The 13,130-nt window shown below is 40.1% G+C and overlaps 1 protein-coding gene across 1 annotated transcript; it reads right to left on the bottom strand.

Annotated features, from left to right (window-relative positions):
- Positions 1 to 6,166: 6,166 nt before the first annotated feature.
- Positions 6,167 to 9,831, bottom strand: LOC110791498 (uncharacterized). The gene is made up of 3 exons (XM_056839294.1): positions 9,564 to 9,831; positions 7,706 to 9,456; positions 6,167 to 7,579 (listed from the first exon to the last, which is right to left on the bottom strand). The coding sequence occupies exons 1-3, from the start codon at positions 9,829 to 9,831 to the stop codon at positions 6,167 to 6,169; spliced, it is 3,432 nt and encodes a 1,143-aa protein (XP_056695272.1).
- Positions 9,832 to 13,130: the final 3,299 nt, after the last annotated feature.

Here is a 13,130-nt window from a genome sequence, read left to right as displayed (position 1 = left end):
ACCTGCCGGAACAATAAATTCGAATAAAATGCTAATAACTTGTTTGAAATGCATGATTGCTTTAATTTCAAGTTATTATTCATGATAAATGTTTAGACTTTGCATGCTTCAATGTATGTTTTAATTATTGTTTATAATTAAATATCTTGCACTGCAGTAAATCCTTTTAGAAAGGTAACAGTAAATTTCCTCGATTGGTAGTGAATCCAAGAACGATTCACGGAAAAGAGAGAAAATGAGCAATTTAAAATGTACGTTTCTTATATTGACTTTTATGGTTGTTTTCGAATATCAGAATCGAATGGCAAACCAATTGGTGCTTGTGAATTCAAAATACACTGTAGTTTTGAGATCATAAAGCATTGAGTTTAAACGCTCAGCTTTACCAATGGTTAACAACCTAAAATCTTTTTCCATTTAATTCTCGAATGAGTCTAGTCCCTAGACATTCGAATAGATCGATGCTTAGAGAACTTTAGAAGCTTCTGGTAAGATCATCTAGTTGAAACTTAATATTCAACATAAATGGTAAGAACCTTGTTGGAGTGACATTGGACATGTCTAACAAAGTATAAAAGTCAACACTAAAGAATTCAATTCTTAAAGACTATAAGAAAGGGTACAAGAAATAGGAAAACAAAGGAACAAATGAAAGGAATTTACGATTCCGTTTCTACCTATAAATGTTTAAAGATAAGTGACCTAGCAATCAAACTTCCTTGGTATCATATACCGCTTGAGGTTCTTACTTCGGTAATAACTCAAACAATGGAAGCTAGGATACACTAATGACCTACAAGTGGGAAATGAAGCATGGCAATGCTACATTAGTTGTAGGGTCATCTGGTTTGTTTTAAATCCTTTCAAAGGCTGGAACTCAATGGCTATTTTGTTCCATAATCAGCATACCTAAATTTCTGTTTCAAACACAGAAAGACTCACATTCAGAAGAACAAAAACAATGTTTGTTTGTTTATTTGAATGAAATGGTCATTTACGGGTTGAGTCAATTTGCTTGATTAAAACAAACAACTCTTTAACAATAAAAACTTTACTAGGTTCAAATCAAACCCTTGATTTGAGTTCCACTAATCTTTGGCATTGTTGCTTAGACCATATCAACAAGTTAACATTCATAAGCTCTATTTTGACGGACTTTTGAAAGTTGATTGATTTCTAGATCAATTTAAGACAACTAGTCTTACTTGTTGAAAGTAACAAAAGATATGAACTATTGTTAGAACGCCTAGACAATAGAGTTCAAAGCTAAAGAAAGATTTTATGACTTTATTATTTCACATAGATTTGAGTGAATATAAGTTTATTTACTCAAAGTGATATAAGTTTGAATCTGTTTGGCTAGTTCAAAGATTCAGAAGTATAAAATCCACTTGGTAAGAAATCATAAAGATCTAGGATAGATCATGTTGATGATTACTTGAGACCAAATATGATCATCAATGATTGTGTGTTGTAATTTCACAATCTAGGTCCATAAGATATGGCATATCTTAGTTGGAATAATTGAAGTCAATTAGTACTTGATTCGATTAATGATGAATCATAAAGACTTTTTCTATAATTTCTAAACAAAATGCTCAACTACCACCAACTAAACCAAATTCGTCAAAGCTATTGAAAAGTAATTTCAGTATATCTTTTCATAATGTATCTAAAGAGTTCCTAAACTCAGTGGGAGCTTAGTGTTTGTTATTCAACAAACTAAGTCCCAAGTATAGATATATGTTTCATTATGATTTATTCAAATGAGACACAAGGGTATTGTTTCTACCACGAATTTTTGAGAACATAATGTTTGTTTGCTCGAAATAATGTCCTTTTGGAGATTCGTTTCCAAAATGACAAGTGGGAGAAAATAGACCTCGAAAGTCTTCGAGGCGAATAAACGGACATTCCGGAGGCTTTTCGAAGTTCTTTAGAAAATCCGAACACGTATTCTTTAAGGACTTTAGAAGTGGCTTTTAAAGAATAGACATCTCTTAGAAGACTTTTCAAGTGCTTCAAGGAGAAAAGAATATTCAAAGGACTTTTAAGTGGCTATTGATATTCTATTGTTTGATGTTCTATACCCAAGTAGGCATAGAGTTCAAGTCACTGAAACTATGCGATTCTTCTATTAGATAATGAAGAAACCTACAACTTGCAGTCAAACTATTATCACAAAGATTAAAGAGTTTGTGACTTGTAAGAAAGCTATGACGAAATATAGATTCCCTAAAATGGTTAGAGGCCATATATAGACTCAAATGTTTTAGATGGTTAGAGGCCATAAAACATACTCAATGTTTTGATGACAAAATTGAAATTTTGTTGATTTGCAAGAATAGTTTCACACCTATTGGTTGCAAGTTTGTTTTAAGGATAAAAACCATCAAACATAGAATTTTGTTCACACACAAAGCTAGATTAGTTGCTAAAGGTTACAAGCAAATTCATAGCATGGATTGTGTTGAAACCTCATGCATAATCGTAATGCTCAAGTCTATAATTCAAGCAATGATTGCATATTGGTACATATGGCAATTGGATGACAAAACGTATTCCTCAATCAAATGTTGGAAGAAAACTATGTACATGGTATGTCATAGGATTTGTGGATCCAAATAAATGCTTGAAAGAGAAAGCTAGCTTATAAAATCTAAGTACAGATTTAAGCAAGCAATTGGGAATTGGAATTGTATTTTAGTGAAGCTAATAAGTATTTAGTTTCATAAAATGTACATGATTCTTATAGATATATAGGAAGTTTAGTGGGAGTACGTAAAACTTAATTGGTCATATGTGTATCATACACATATCTCTCTATTGTGAAATAACATTCAAATGCTAATGACTTAGATTTGAAATTATTCATCAATGACGGACCAAGGCGAAACTTAGTACATAATGGGTATTAAGATCTATTTACAAAGATCTTATATTAATGTTTTGGATTAAGTAATGGCATTTACTAAATCAAACACGAATGACTCCATTGGAGATATTCGACCCATGTGAATAAATCTAAGTAAAGAATGTTTGAACTATGTATAAGCATTTACTAAGTTAAACATCAAAGGATCTAAGTAAGATTCTTAACCTATATTATATGTAAAAGAATTTAGCTGGATTTAGTATCTACTGAAACTAGATGAGCTAAAGTTACATGAATAGAATTCAATTGGGAATTATTCTGCAAAAGAATTTATCATGTATGATATAATCTGAGGATCGCCAAAACGTATCGTATGGCTTTAGGCATGACGAACATATACCAATCTCTATAGATCTAAGTGAAGATCAACTAGATTGAGATCAAGAATACTTATGGTACTTGAAAAGGTACATAGGAATAGTTCTTGATTCAAGGAAATAAAGATATGCTAAATATTGATGCTACACGCATAAACACTGGAAAAGGATCAAGCAAGACCCTTTGGAGTTAACCATTGATAAGGACGAGCTATAGAGCATCGTGTTTTGAAATGGCAACATGGATTGGAGACCATGAGTTGTTGCGTGGGATATTAAAATATTAATTTCTATGTTCTAAGATACAGTTGGAAAGTATTCCACATATCTGTGAACTGCTTGGATAAGTAATTCCAAACAAAGCATCACTAGCAACCTATAAAGTTGAATTAAAAGTACTTATTGCCTAAGAAGCAATAAAACAGGGTTGTTTATGTTAAAGAGTTCTTCACTGAACTTGTGTAGATCACATGTCTGCTGGCTTGATGGTTCTTCATTGAAAAACGCGTAGAACCACTCTTGAAGCAAGAAAAGACTAGATCACAAAGTAAACATACTCAAAAGATCTTATCATCTATCTCGAAGAACATTCGATGAAAAGGATATTAAGATTGGCAAAGCATGATAACTAAACCTATGCAACAAGTGAGAAGTAACACTCACGTTGTAGCACTGGAAATCAAGCATAGCTTTGAATTCCATGAACTGTTTTAAAGATGGGTTTGAGGCCCATGGTTGTAAAACAATGGGGTTGAACATTTATCATATATGAAATGTATTTTCATATTCCATTTAATCTTGGTTTAGTATTAAATGATGAGTCCCTTCAATTTGACGATATATTCAAGATAGACTGTCAGGACCAGTCCTGTGACTAAGAAATGTCTATCAAGTGAACTTGAATGTCAAAAGTTGAAAATGGTCCCTGGTCGGAGTTTTCTACAAAATTGGACGCATAGAAAACGTTAGACGACTAGAATGCAAGATGACTAGTAGTTTTGTTTCTTGAACTATGTGGACATGGCAATGTCGCAATCATTTGCATAGATACTTACTTTGGGAAGACTAGTATCGGACAGACCTATGAAACTTTACTGTAAGAGATGAAAATCTGTCATAAGTAAATTTCATTAAAATTATTAGACACTAAATCCTCAATACCTGAGTGATTTGAGATTACTTGTTTGAGAACTGGTTACTTTGACGTTGACCAACCGTCGCACCGTAAAAGGAGGCTATAAATGCAACGCTCAGGTAATCACCTATCAAACGAAGTCTAATCTCAAGATCGCAAGATTGGGATTGTCCTCCCATAAATCGGGATGAGATGCTTAAAAGTTGTACAAGGCCACTCGGAGAGCTAGAAACTGTGAAATGCATGGCCGTGCTCGGATGAATCATAGGCTATGATTATCTGTTTATTTGATCAGTTGAACTCTGAAACCGAGAAACACCTCTGGACATAATAAGGATGACAACTCTTACCTTATGTTCAAGAGCAAGCATCGAGCGACAAAGGAATTAGGAAATGCACACTTGTCCCTAAGGACAAGTGGGAGACTGAAGGAAATAATGCCCTTGGTCCAAGTATGCATTCTATGTTAAGTCTAATAAATGCGGTTCAGTATTAATTAACAAGTTAATAATTCAGTGAGATCAAGTGAGCTGAATGCCTAGCTAGAGGCCGCTTCAGTTCAAGTGGAATTAATGATATTAATCCACAGCTTACTCTTGACTGAACCCGTAGGGTCACACAAATAGTACGTAAACGGATCAAGTATTTAATGGCATTAAATACTCTATCTATGGATATTCGAAATCGACGGATCTTGGTTTCAGTGGGAGCTGAGATCGTCACAAGCAAGAAATGAATACTCCGGAAACGATGATATTGCCGGAAACGGAAATATGGATCGTATCGGAAATATAAATATTATCCAAGTCGTAGATGTTGTTGGAAACGGAAACATGGTACGTATCGGAAAATATTATCGGAAATGGAAATATTGCCGGAATCGGAAATATTGCCAGAAACGGAAATATTGTCAGAATCGGAAATATTATCGGAATCGGAAAATAATTCCGTAAATGGAAATATTAAATATTTGTTCGAAACGGAAATTAATTCCGGAATCGGAAATATTAAATATTGTTCGTATCGGAAATGAATTCCGGAATCGGGAATTTAATCGGAAGCGTATCGTACGAATTAGCATCTGACGAGGCCCGCTAGACGAAGGCCCAGCACGAAGCCAGGCCATCGCCCAGCGAGCCGCACGCAGCAATGCACGCCTCGACCAGGCCCAGCGCAAGGCCAGGCCCAGCCAAGGGCGCGCGCGCGCAGCACTGCACATGGGTTGTGCGCCTGTCGTGGGCCGCAAGGCCTGCGCGGGTGTACGGCTTGTACGATGCGTGTGCGGGAAATCCTAATCCTATTAGGATTTGTGCAAAGATTAAAATCCTAATCCTATTAGATTTGCTTTGTTATTTAGAGTCCTAATAAAGTTCTAATTAGCAAATCCACATCCTAGTAGGATTACAATTCCTTTTCCATACTCCTATAAATAAGTGCCTAGGGTCACAATTTATGGGTACGATTGAAGTATTCAAAGGGTAAGTTTTTGAAATATAAATCAGCCATACACTTGCAATAAGAGCCGAAAATCCTAAGCACCTTAAGGGCGATTCTAGTTGGTCTAACTTGAGGCGGATCCAGACGTACTGTGGACTATCTACGGAGGGACGACATTTGGAGTCCTAAAGACTTGTTCTTGTTCGGTTCGGGCGCAGCTAGGGAAGGCACGCTACAACATGTATGCATCTATTCTATGCTAAATGATTATGTGTAAATAATATGCTTTCCTGGCTTTATGGTTTTTCCGCATGATTTATGAATTTTCATATGTATCATAACCTAACAATATGGCCCTAACAGGTCCATCCCCCACTTGGCAAACGGAATGGGACTCATAATAGGGGTAAGTGGGTGGGCCGGCCTGTGGATGAGATGAGCAAATCGTTGGCACTTGTCACATTTTTGCACCATGGCTAGGGCGTCTTCTCTCAAAGTGGGCCAATAATAACCAGTTCGCAAAGCTTTCTCTGCCAGGGCTCGTCCTCCAATGTGGGAGCTACATAATCCTTGGTGCAAATCGTCTAGAATTTCCTTTCCTTTCTCAGGAGTGACGCACCGCAGGAGAGGTCTAGAAAATGACTTTTTGTACAAAACTCCATTCCACCATTCAAACCAATAACTCTTCTTTTGTATTTTGGCGGCCAGACTTGAATCGTCCGGAAGCGTACCGTCCATTTTATAAGCAATGATAGGGTCCATCCATGTTGACGACTGATCCAGGACAGCTACTATAGGAGCGCACAATTCCTGCTCAATACTTCGCTTATCCTTTACTTCCCAAAACACGTGACGCGAAGTATCACAGGAAGCCGAGCTAGCTAGTTTCGACAGGGCATCGGCCTGATTGTTCTCCGTTCTGGGAATCTGCTTAGCTTTGAAGCTCTTTAGATGTTCTATTTCTTGATGCACAGCTTGCATATATTTGATCATGTTAGGGTCCCTTGCCTCATAGTCCCCATTTACTTGGCTCACAATGAGCCGAGAGTCGGAGAAGGCAAGTATCTCTTGAGCTCCAGCGGCTTTGCACATTTTTATACCGGCTAATAAAGCTTCATAGTCTGCCTCATTGTTGGAAGTTTGGAAGTTGAATCTCGTGGCATACTCATACTTGTCTCCTTCAGGAGACTGACATATTATGCCGGCTCCACACCCGTTCTGGGTTGACGAGCCATCTACATAGACTGTCCAGCGAGTCGCCACATTCTTTTCAAAATTCGGCCTCGTCATCTCTGCAATGAAATCAGCAAATGCTTGTCCCTTGATAGCTTTTCGAGGCTCATATGAGATATCAAATGCATTTAGCTCAATTGCCCATTTCAGCATTCGTCCGGCAGCGTCTAGCTTAGGAAGAGGTTGTTTCAAAGGCTGGTCTGTGTATACCACTAGTTTGTGTGCCAGAAAATAAGGGCGCAACTTCTTGCTGGCCATAAACAGCGCAAGTGCGAACTTCTCAATTGGAGAATATCTTAATTCAGCGTTTTGCAAGACATGGCTCACAAAATAGATGGGGAGTTGCACTCCTTCCCTTTCAGTCAGCAAGACAGCACTCAAGGACCACTCAGAAATGGCCAAATATACATACAAAGTTTCCCCCTGAAGAGGACTGACAAGCCGAGGTAAGGTGTGGAGGTGTTCCTTTAATCGGACGAAGGCAGTTTCTGCCGCCTCAGTCCATTCAAATTTGCTCTTTTTCTTGATTGAGCCGAAGAAGTAATGACACTTGTCACCTGCCCTTGATAAGAACCGCCCCAGGGCTGCTAGACATCCCGTCAGGCGTTGGACTTCCTTGACTTATTTTGGCGATGTCATATCTATTACCGCCTGTACTTTATCAGGATTGGCCTCGATTCCTCTTTCATCAATAAGGAATCCCAAGAATTTCCCAGTCGTTACCCCAAAAACACACTTCTTTGGATTCAACCTCATCTGATATTTTCGGAGCGTCTCAAAAGTTTCTCTTAGGTCAGCCAGGTGTTCTTCGCGTTGCTTGCTTTTTACTATCATATCATCAATGTAAGCCTCGATGTTCCGTCCTAACTGACAAGAGAAGACAGTGTTGACTAGACGTTGAAATGTAGCTGGAGCATTCTTTAACCCGAACGGCATCACTTTGTAACAGTATAGACCTTGCTCATTAACAAATGACGTCTTTTCCTGATCGTCTGGCCACAAAGGAATTTGGTGAAAGCCCGAGTATGCGTCCATGAAAGACATCAAAGCATGGCCAGCCGTTGAATCTACCAACCGGTCTATCTTGGGTAGAGGGAAGCTGTCTTTTGGGCAAGCCTTGTTTAGATCTGTATAGTCCACACACATTCTCCAGGATTTATTGGGCTTCGGCACCAACACTACATTTTCCACCCAATCTGGATATTGACTTGGCCGAATGAAGCCAGCCTCCAACAACTTCTGCACTTCTTCAGCTGCAACTTTGTTTCTTGCTTCCCCATGATTTCTCTTCTTCTGACGAACATGTTTTAAGGACTCATCTACATTGAGCTTGTGTACAGCTATGCTTGGATCGATGCCCGGCATCTCTTCCACGGCAAAAGAAAAAATGTCCTGGAATTCCCTCAGGAGAGTGACTAAATGTGCCCTAAGCTGGTCGTCAGGAGAGACCCCTACTGGCACCGTCCTGTCTGGGCGAGCTTCATCAAGGATGATCTCATAATGCCCACCAACCGGCTCAGGCCGCCTAGTTTCCATATGAGCTGTGGCAATGGTAAAGGTCTCCTTGACTTTTTCTTCTATCTCATCTAGTTTTCTTTTTGAGCTTGCTCTGGCTTCGTCAATTTCCCCCCAAGCCTCGGGACTTAGCGTAGTGAGATAACAATCTCTTGCTAGCTGTTGATCACCATGAATTGTGTCGACCTGACCTTTATCACATACATACTTCATGAGCATAAGATGAGTGACGACCACTGCCTTGGCCTGATTCAAAGTTGGACGACCCAGTATGATATTGTAAGCAGTGAGGTCCTTCACAATTAAAAAGCGGACGTTCAAGTTCTTGCTTTGATGCCGGCCTCCAACTCGTAGGGGCAGGGTGATTATCCCCTGGGGGTGGATTATTCCGCCTCCGAATCCAATGATAGGATAATGTATTTTCTCAATTGTCTTCGGATCATGCTCAAGACGACTTAGACAAGATGTGCTGATAATGTCTGACGAACTCCCTGTATCCACTAGAATGCGCCTTACCTTAAGGTTTGCCACCTTCAATTCAATGACCAAGGGGTCGTCATGTGGAGTGGCGATCTTACCCCTGTCAGATTCACAAATTTCTACTTTAGGGAAATGGTAAATTGGGGCTTTTCCAGACAACATGACCTGTCCCAACCGGCTTGCATAGTCTTTTTGTCCTCTCATTGTTGGTCCCACAGCAGCTAAACCCCCTGAGATGACGGCTACAATTTCTGGATCAGTGTCATTGTCATCACGTCGGTATGACGGTGACTTGCTTTTCTTGTAGAACTTTTTACCACTTCCTCCTGCACTCGAGCTGGGATATGACTTCAAGAATCCCTTGGCGGCTAACCCATCAAGGGCCCTACGCAAACTCTTGCAATCTTTAGTTTCATGTCCCACGTCACAGTGGAACTTACAGTAGAGAGAGCTGTCCCGCGTTTCCACCGCGACTTCATTGGGAACGGACGATCAATCTCATACCTATCACTGACGTCCAGCAATATTGTGTACAAGTCAGTGTTATACTCAAACTTCTCTTTGTCGTAGGGGCGTCCCCTCTTCTGTCCTTGGGAGGCGTTTGCTTGATATCCTTTCTTTTCAATGGCCCACGTCCCATTCGGACGGTTGGACTTTTTCTCCGATTTGTCCTTCCGCTGGGAGTGGTCTGCAATCTCTGCTCCCTTAGACTCCTTGGGGACTGAACAGATTTCAGTGGCATGAATAAAGGATTCGGCCTCGTCCAAAGCATCAGCCATTGTTCTCACGCTCTTCTTCACCAGATCGAACTTAAAGGACCCCTTCTTAAGTCCCCTAAAGAAATTATCAAACGCCACCCCGTCAGGCAGGTCTGGAATCTATCCTGATTTCAAATTGAAACGTCGAACATAGCTTCGCAAAGATTCGTATTTTCCTTGCTGTATTCGACCCAAATGCATGCTCGTCTTTTTCTCTTCTTTGTAAGCCATAAATCTTGCTGAAAATAACATCTCCAATTCGGCATATGTGTTGATCGTTCCCGCAGGCAACTTCTCGAACCATTTGGAGGCAACTCCTTTCAGAGTGGACGGGAAGTATTTGCACTATGTTGCATCAGTAGTCCCCTGGACATACATATGATGCCTATAGGCCAAGAGGTGTACATCAGGATCAGACGTTCCATCATAGGCGTCAATAGCAGGTGGTTTTACTTTAGGCTCCTTGGGAGCATTCATGATATCAGCACAGAATGGGGTAGTGTAATCAAGGATAATGCCGGCTACCCCTTGTTGAATATGGCAAATTGGATCTTGCCTCCTATTCTGGGATGTTCTACGCCGCTCGCTGTCCGGCGGACATGAGTCCTGGTGAGACGGCGCGAAGGGGCAGCGAGGGGTGAATCTTGCATGACAGGAGTGGAGCCTGTATCTGACAGCTCAGTTTCTTGAGGCCTATCTAGTTGAATGATCGGCACTCTTCGGGACGGTTCAGGTTCAGGCCGAGAAGTTGGCAGAATTCGACGCGAAGCTATGGGCTGGAAGGAAGTTCTGGTTCTGTCAAAGCGTCTGTCATGATCGTCATTTCGCGCTTGGTCTTGCCGCCAGACATTAGACCGAGTGAGTCCATTAAAGAATGGGATTCCCGTCCCCTGAGACTAAGAACGGATAATCTTGATCTCATCTTGAAGGGTGTCCATCTGTGCCTTGAATCCAGCTAGGATATCTTTAAGCTGCCCAGCAGACACCGGCAAGTTTGGGTTCTCTTCCATGACTGTGTCGGCATCAGCTCTCAAGTGGCCGTCTGGAGGAAACAAAGGTTGACCCGTCTCATCTTCCATTTGAACCTGCTCAGGTTGCGACTCAGGAGGAGGTTCAGGACGACCGTCCTGCCCTACAGACTGGTGGCTTCTGTCGTCCCTCCCTCGAGGAGGACGATCACCATTGATTGTGGTTTCGTCGTTTTCGTTTCGACTGATGGGTCCGTCTCCGAAGTGCTGGACGTCTACCATGTTACCTTACCTTCCCACAGACGGCGCCAAATGTTGTGGGAGTTTTTCCTTGGATGATGACGAGGAGGTATCAGGTTCCACATAGTGTCGAGTCCAGTCCACGTCGGCGGCGTACCTACAAAACAAGAATATTCCCGAAGGAATATTCCCTCCGATGCTTAAGTAAGACACGAGTTTTTAGGAAGATGTAATTAATAAACAGAAAGCATTAAAGTAAGTAGTGGAATGTTTCTCTATCTAGAATTGTGTGTCAATTCCTTGGGAATTGAGTATATTTATAGTCTCCCCCTTTTGGGGGGAAACCCTAGGGTAATCTCATATGATTGGCTAGTTTATCAGATAATGACATGTGTCACTATCATAACATTCCCTATGGGCCATGGGCCTTAAGAGTAATTGGCACATTTAGGCCAGTCAAGCATCAGCATACTCTGACTCCTAGATTGTAGCCAAGTAAGCGGCTGACCAATCGGGAGGTGCCACCTGTCATGCAACAATTGGGCCACGTAGGCGGGGTATTTTTACCCACATCAGATATGTTAGTTATTTGTATTTTAATCTTAATAAATAATATGTTGAGTAGTTTTTTTGTGACTAGAATTTCATACAATAAGTTTTATTTAGATTTGGTCTTTCGGTTATTCCCTTGAATTTCGCGACATCCGTTACAGGGGAACGCTCTTTTATTAATATATTTTTTTGTAAATTAAAGGAGAAATACATAACGTTTGTCTAAGAAAATCGTTCTCTGTATTAAAGGAATACAAATTGGTTAGGTGAGGTAACAATTTTATATTCCTTCCTTGTTTTTTTTTAAATTAGGAAGGGAATAGAGTACGATCATCTCAGACCACCATATTCTATGGCTAGGCATATAAAACTCCTCTTTCTTATTTTATAAACTTTATAGCGCGTTGAGTTGAAGAACGCCTCTAAGGCGTTTTATAAAGCCTATTTCAACAATATTCTTTGCTCTTTTTTGTGCGCTTTTAGAGAATCTCTTCCGACAAATCAGAATTTGATTGAAGAACGGTTTGCACTTAACTTAAAAAAAAGCTTATGATTCCATACAATGGGATTTTTTGAAGGAGATGTTGGATGCTCTTATTTTGCGTTATGAGTGAGAAGCGGGAATCGATCGAGGAAAATAGGGATGCCATCAGAATTATTTTCCATTGGTCACCTTCTTGGTTGTTTTACTTTTGACTTATTTTAAGTATTAACACATGGTACTTTTTTTGTTAGTTGTCAGATAGTCACCTCTATCTCCTATAAGCACTCTATTGTTCCTAGAGACCCACATGGCCTATTGACAAATGAGATACGAAAAAAATTCACCCATTCTCCCACCCTCACCTAAGAAAAGTCAGGTATAGTAGATGACCCAACTTTTTGAAAGGAGATGTCATCATCAAAATTAGAAACTCCTCCAAACTTAATGAGTCAAAGGGCATGGACGAAACAAGTATCAAATATCTTGCTCATGCGTTCCACACATATCACATGTTGAAGAAAGTGAATTTCCCATAGTACCTAAACTGGCTTAATTTGACAAATAATCCCCATCATCAAATTCTACACCAACAATTTCCATTTCGGAGGAATAGCTAAGGACCACAAATCTTATGACCACTTATTAAAAATACATTGATACCTCCAGATCCTGACTGAAATCCATTTATTAGAGAAAAGCGTATCCAAATTTAACAATAAAGGATCTTGGATGATGGTTATCCCAATAAAGGTAATCGTCCTTATTCATATCCAAAAATTACATAAAAAGGATATCACATAGTGTCGCCGGCCTCAAAACAATGTCTTATCAATCATGCATTCAACTGTAGCACCGTCGTTCAGAAAAAGGCAGACCATCCACTTGCGCACCTCACAAAGACGCACGTTAGAAGCAAAGACATGCACTTTCCCCCATTACCCATGCATTTATCCTTTCCTGCCACCACCTTAGATACTAAACCCACTTTTCATGCACACCCCTTAAGAGATTCCCCGCTCTTCGAATATCCCTCATACCACATGACATTTTCTCATGAACCACAAATCTAGCTAGCA

This window comes from Spinacia oleracea, chromosome 3 (genome assembly GCF_020520425.1).
Source record: "Spinacia oleracea cultivar Varoflay chromosome 3, BTI_SOV_V1, whole genome shotgun sequence".
Taxonomy (NCBI): domain Eukaryota; kingdom Viridiplantae; phylum Streptophyta; class Magnoliopsida; order Caryophyllales; family Amaranthaceae; genus Spinacia; species Spinacia oleracea.
The sequence above is the reverse complement of the archived record's forward strand: the minus strand, read 5'-3'. Positions and strand labels throughout refer to the sequence as shown.

Coding starts and splice junctions, on each gene's coding strand:
- LOC110791498 (XM_056839294.1), bottom strand. CDS start 9,831: ATGGCTGATGCTTTGGACGAGGCCGAATCCTTTATTCATGCCACTGAA. Junction 9,457..9,563: donor CACAATATTGCTGGACGTCA/GTGATAGGTATG, acceptor ATGAAACTAAAG/ATTGCAAGAGTTTGCGTAGG. Junction 7,580..7,705: donor ATCCTGATAAAGTACAGGCG/GTAATAGATATG, acceptor GGCTCAATCAAG/AAAAAGAGCAAATTTGAATG.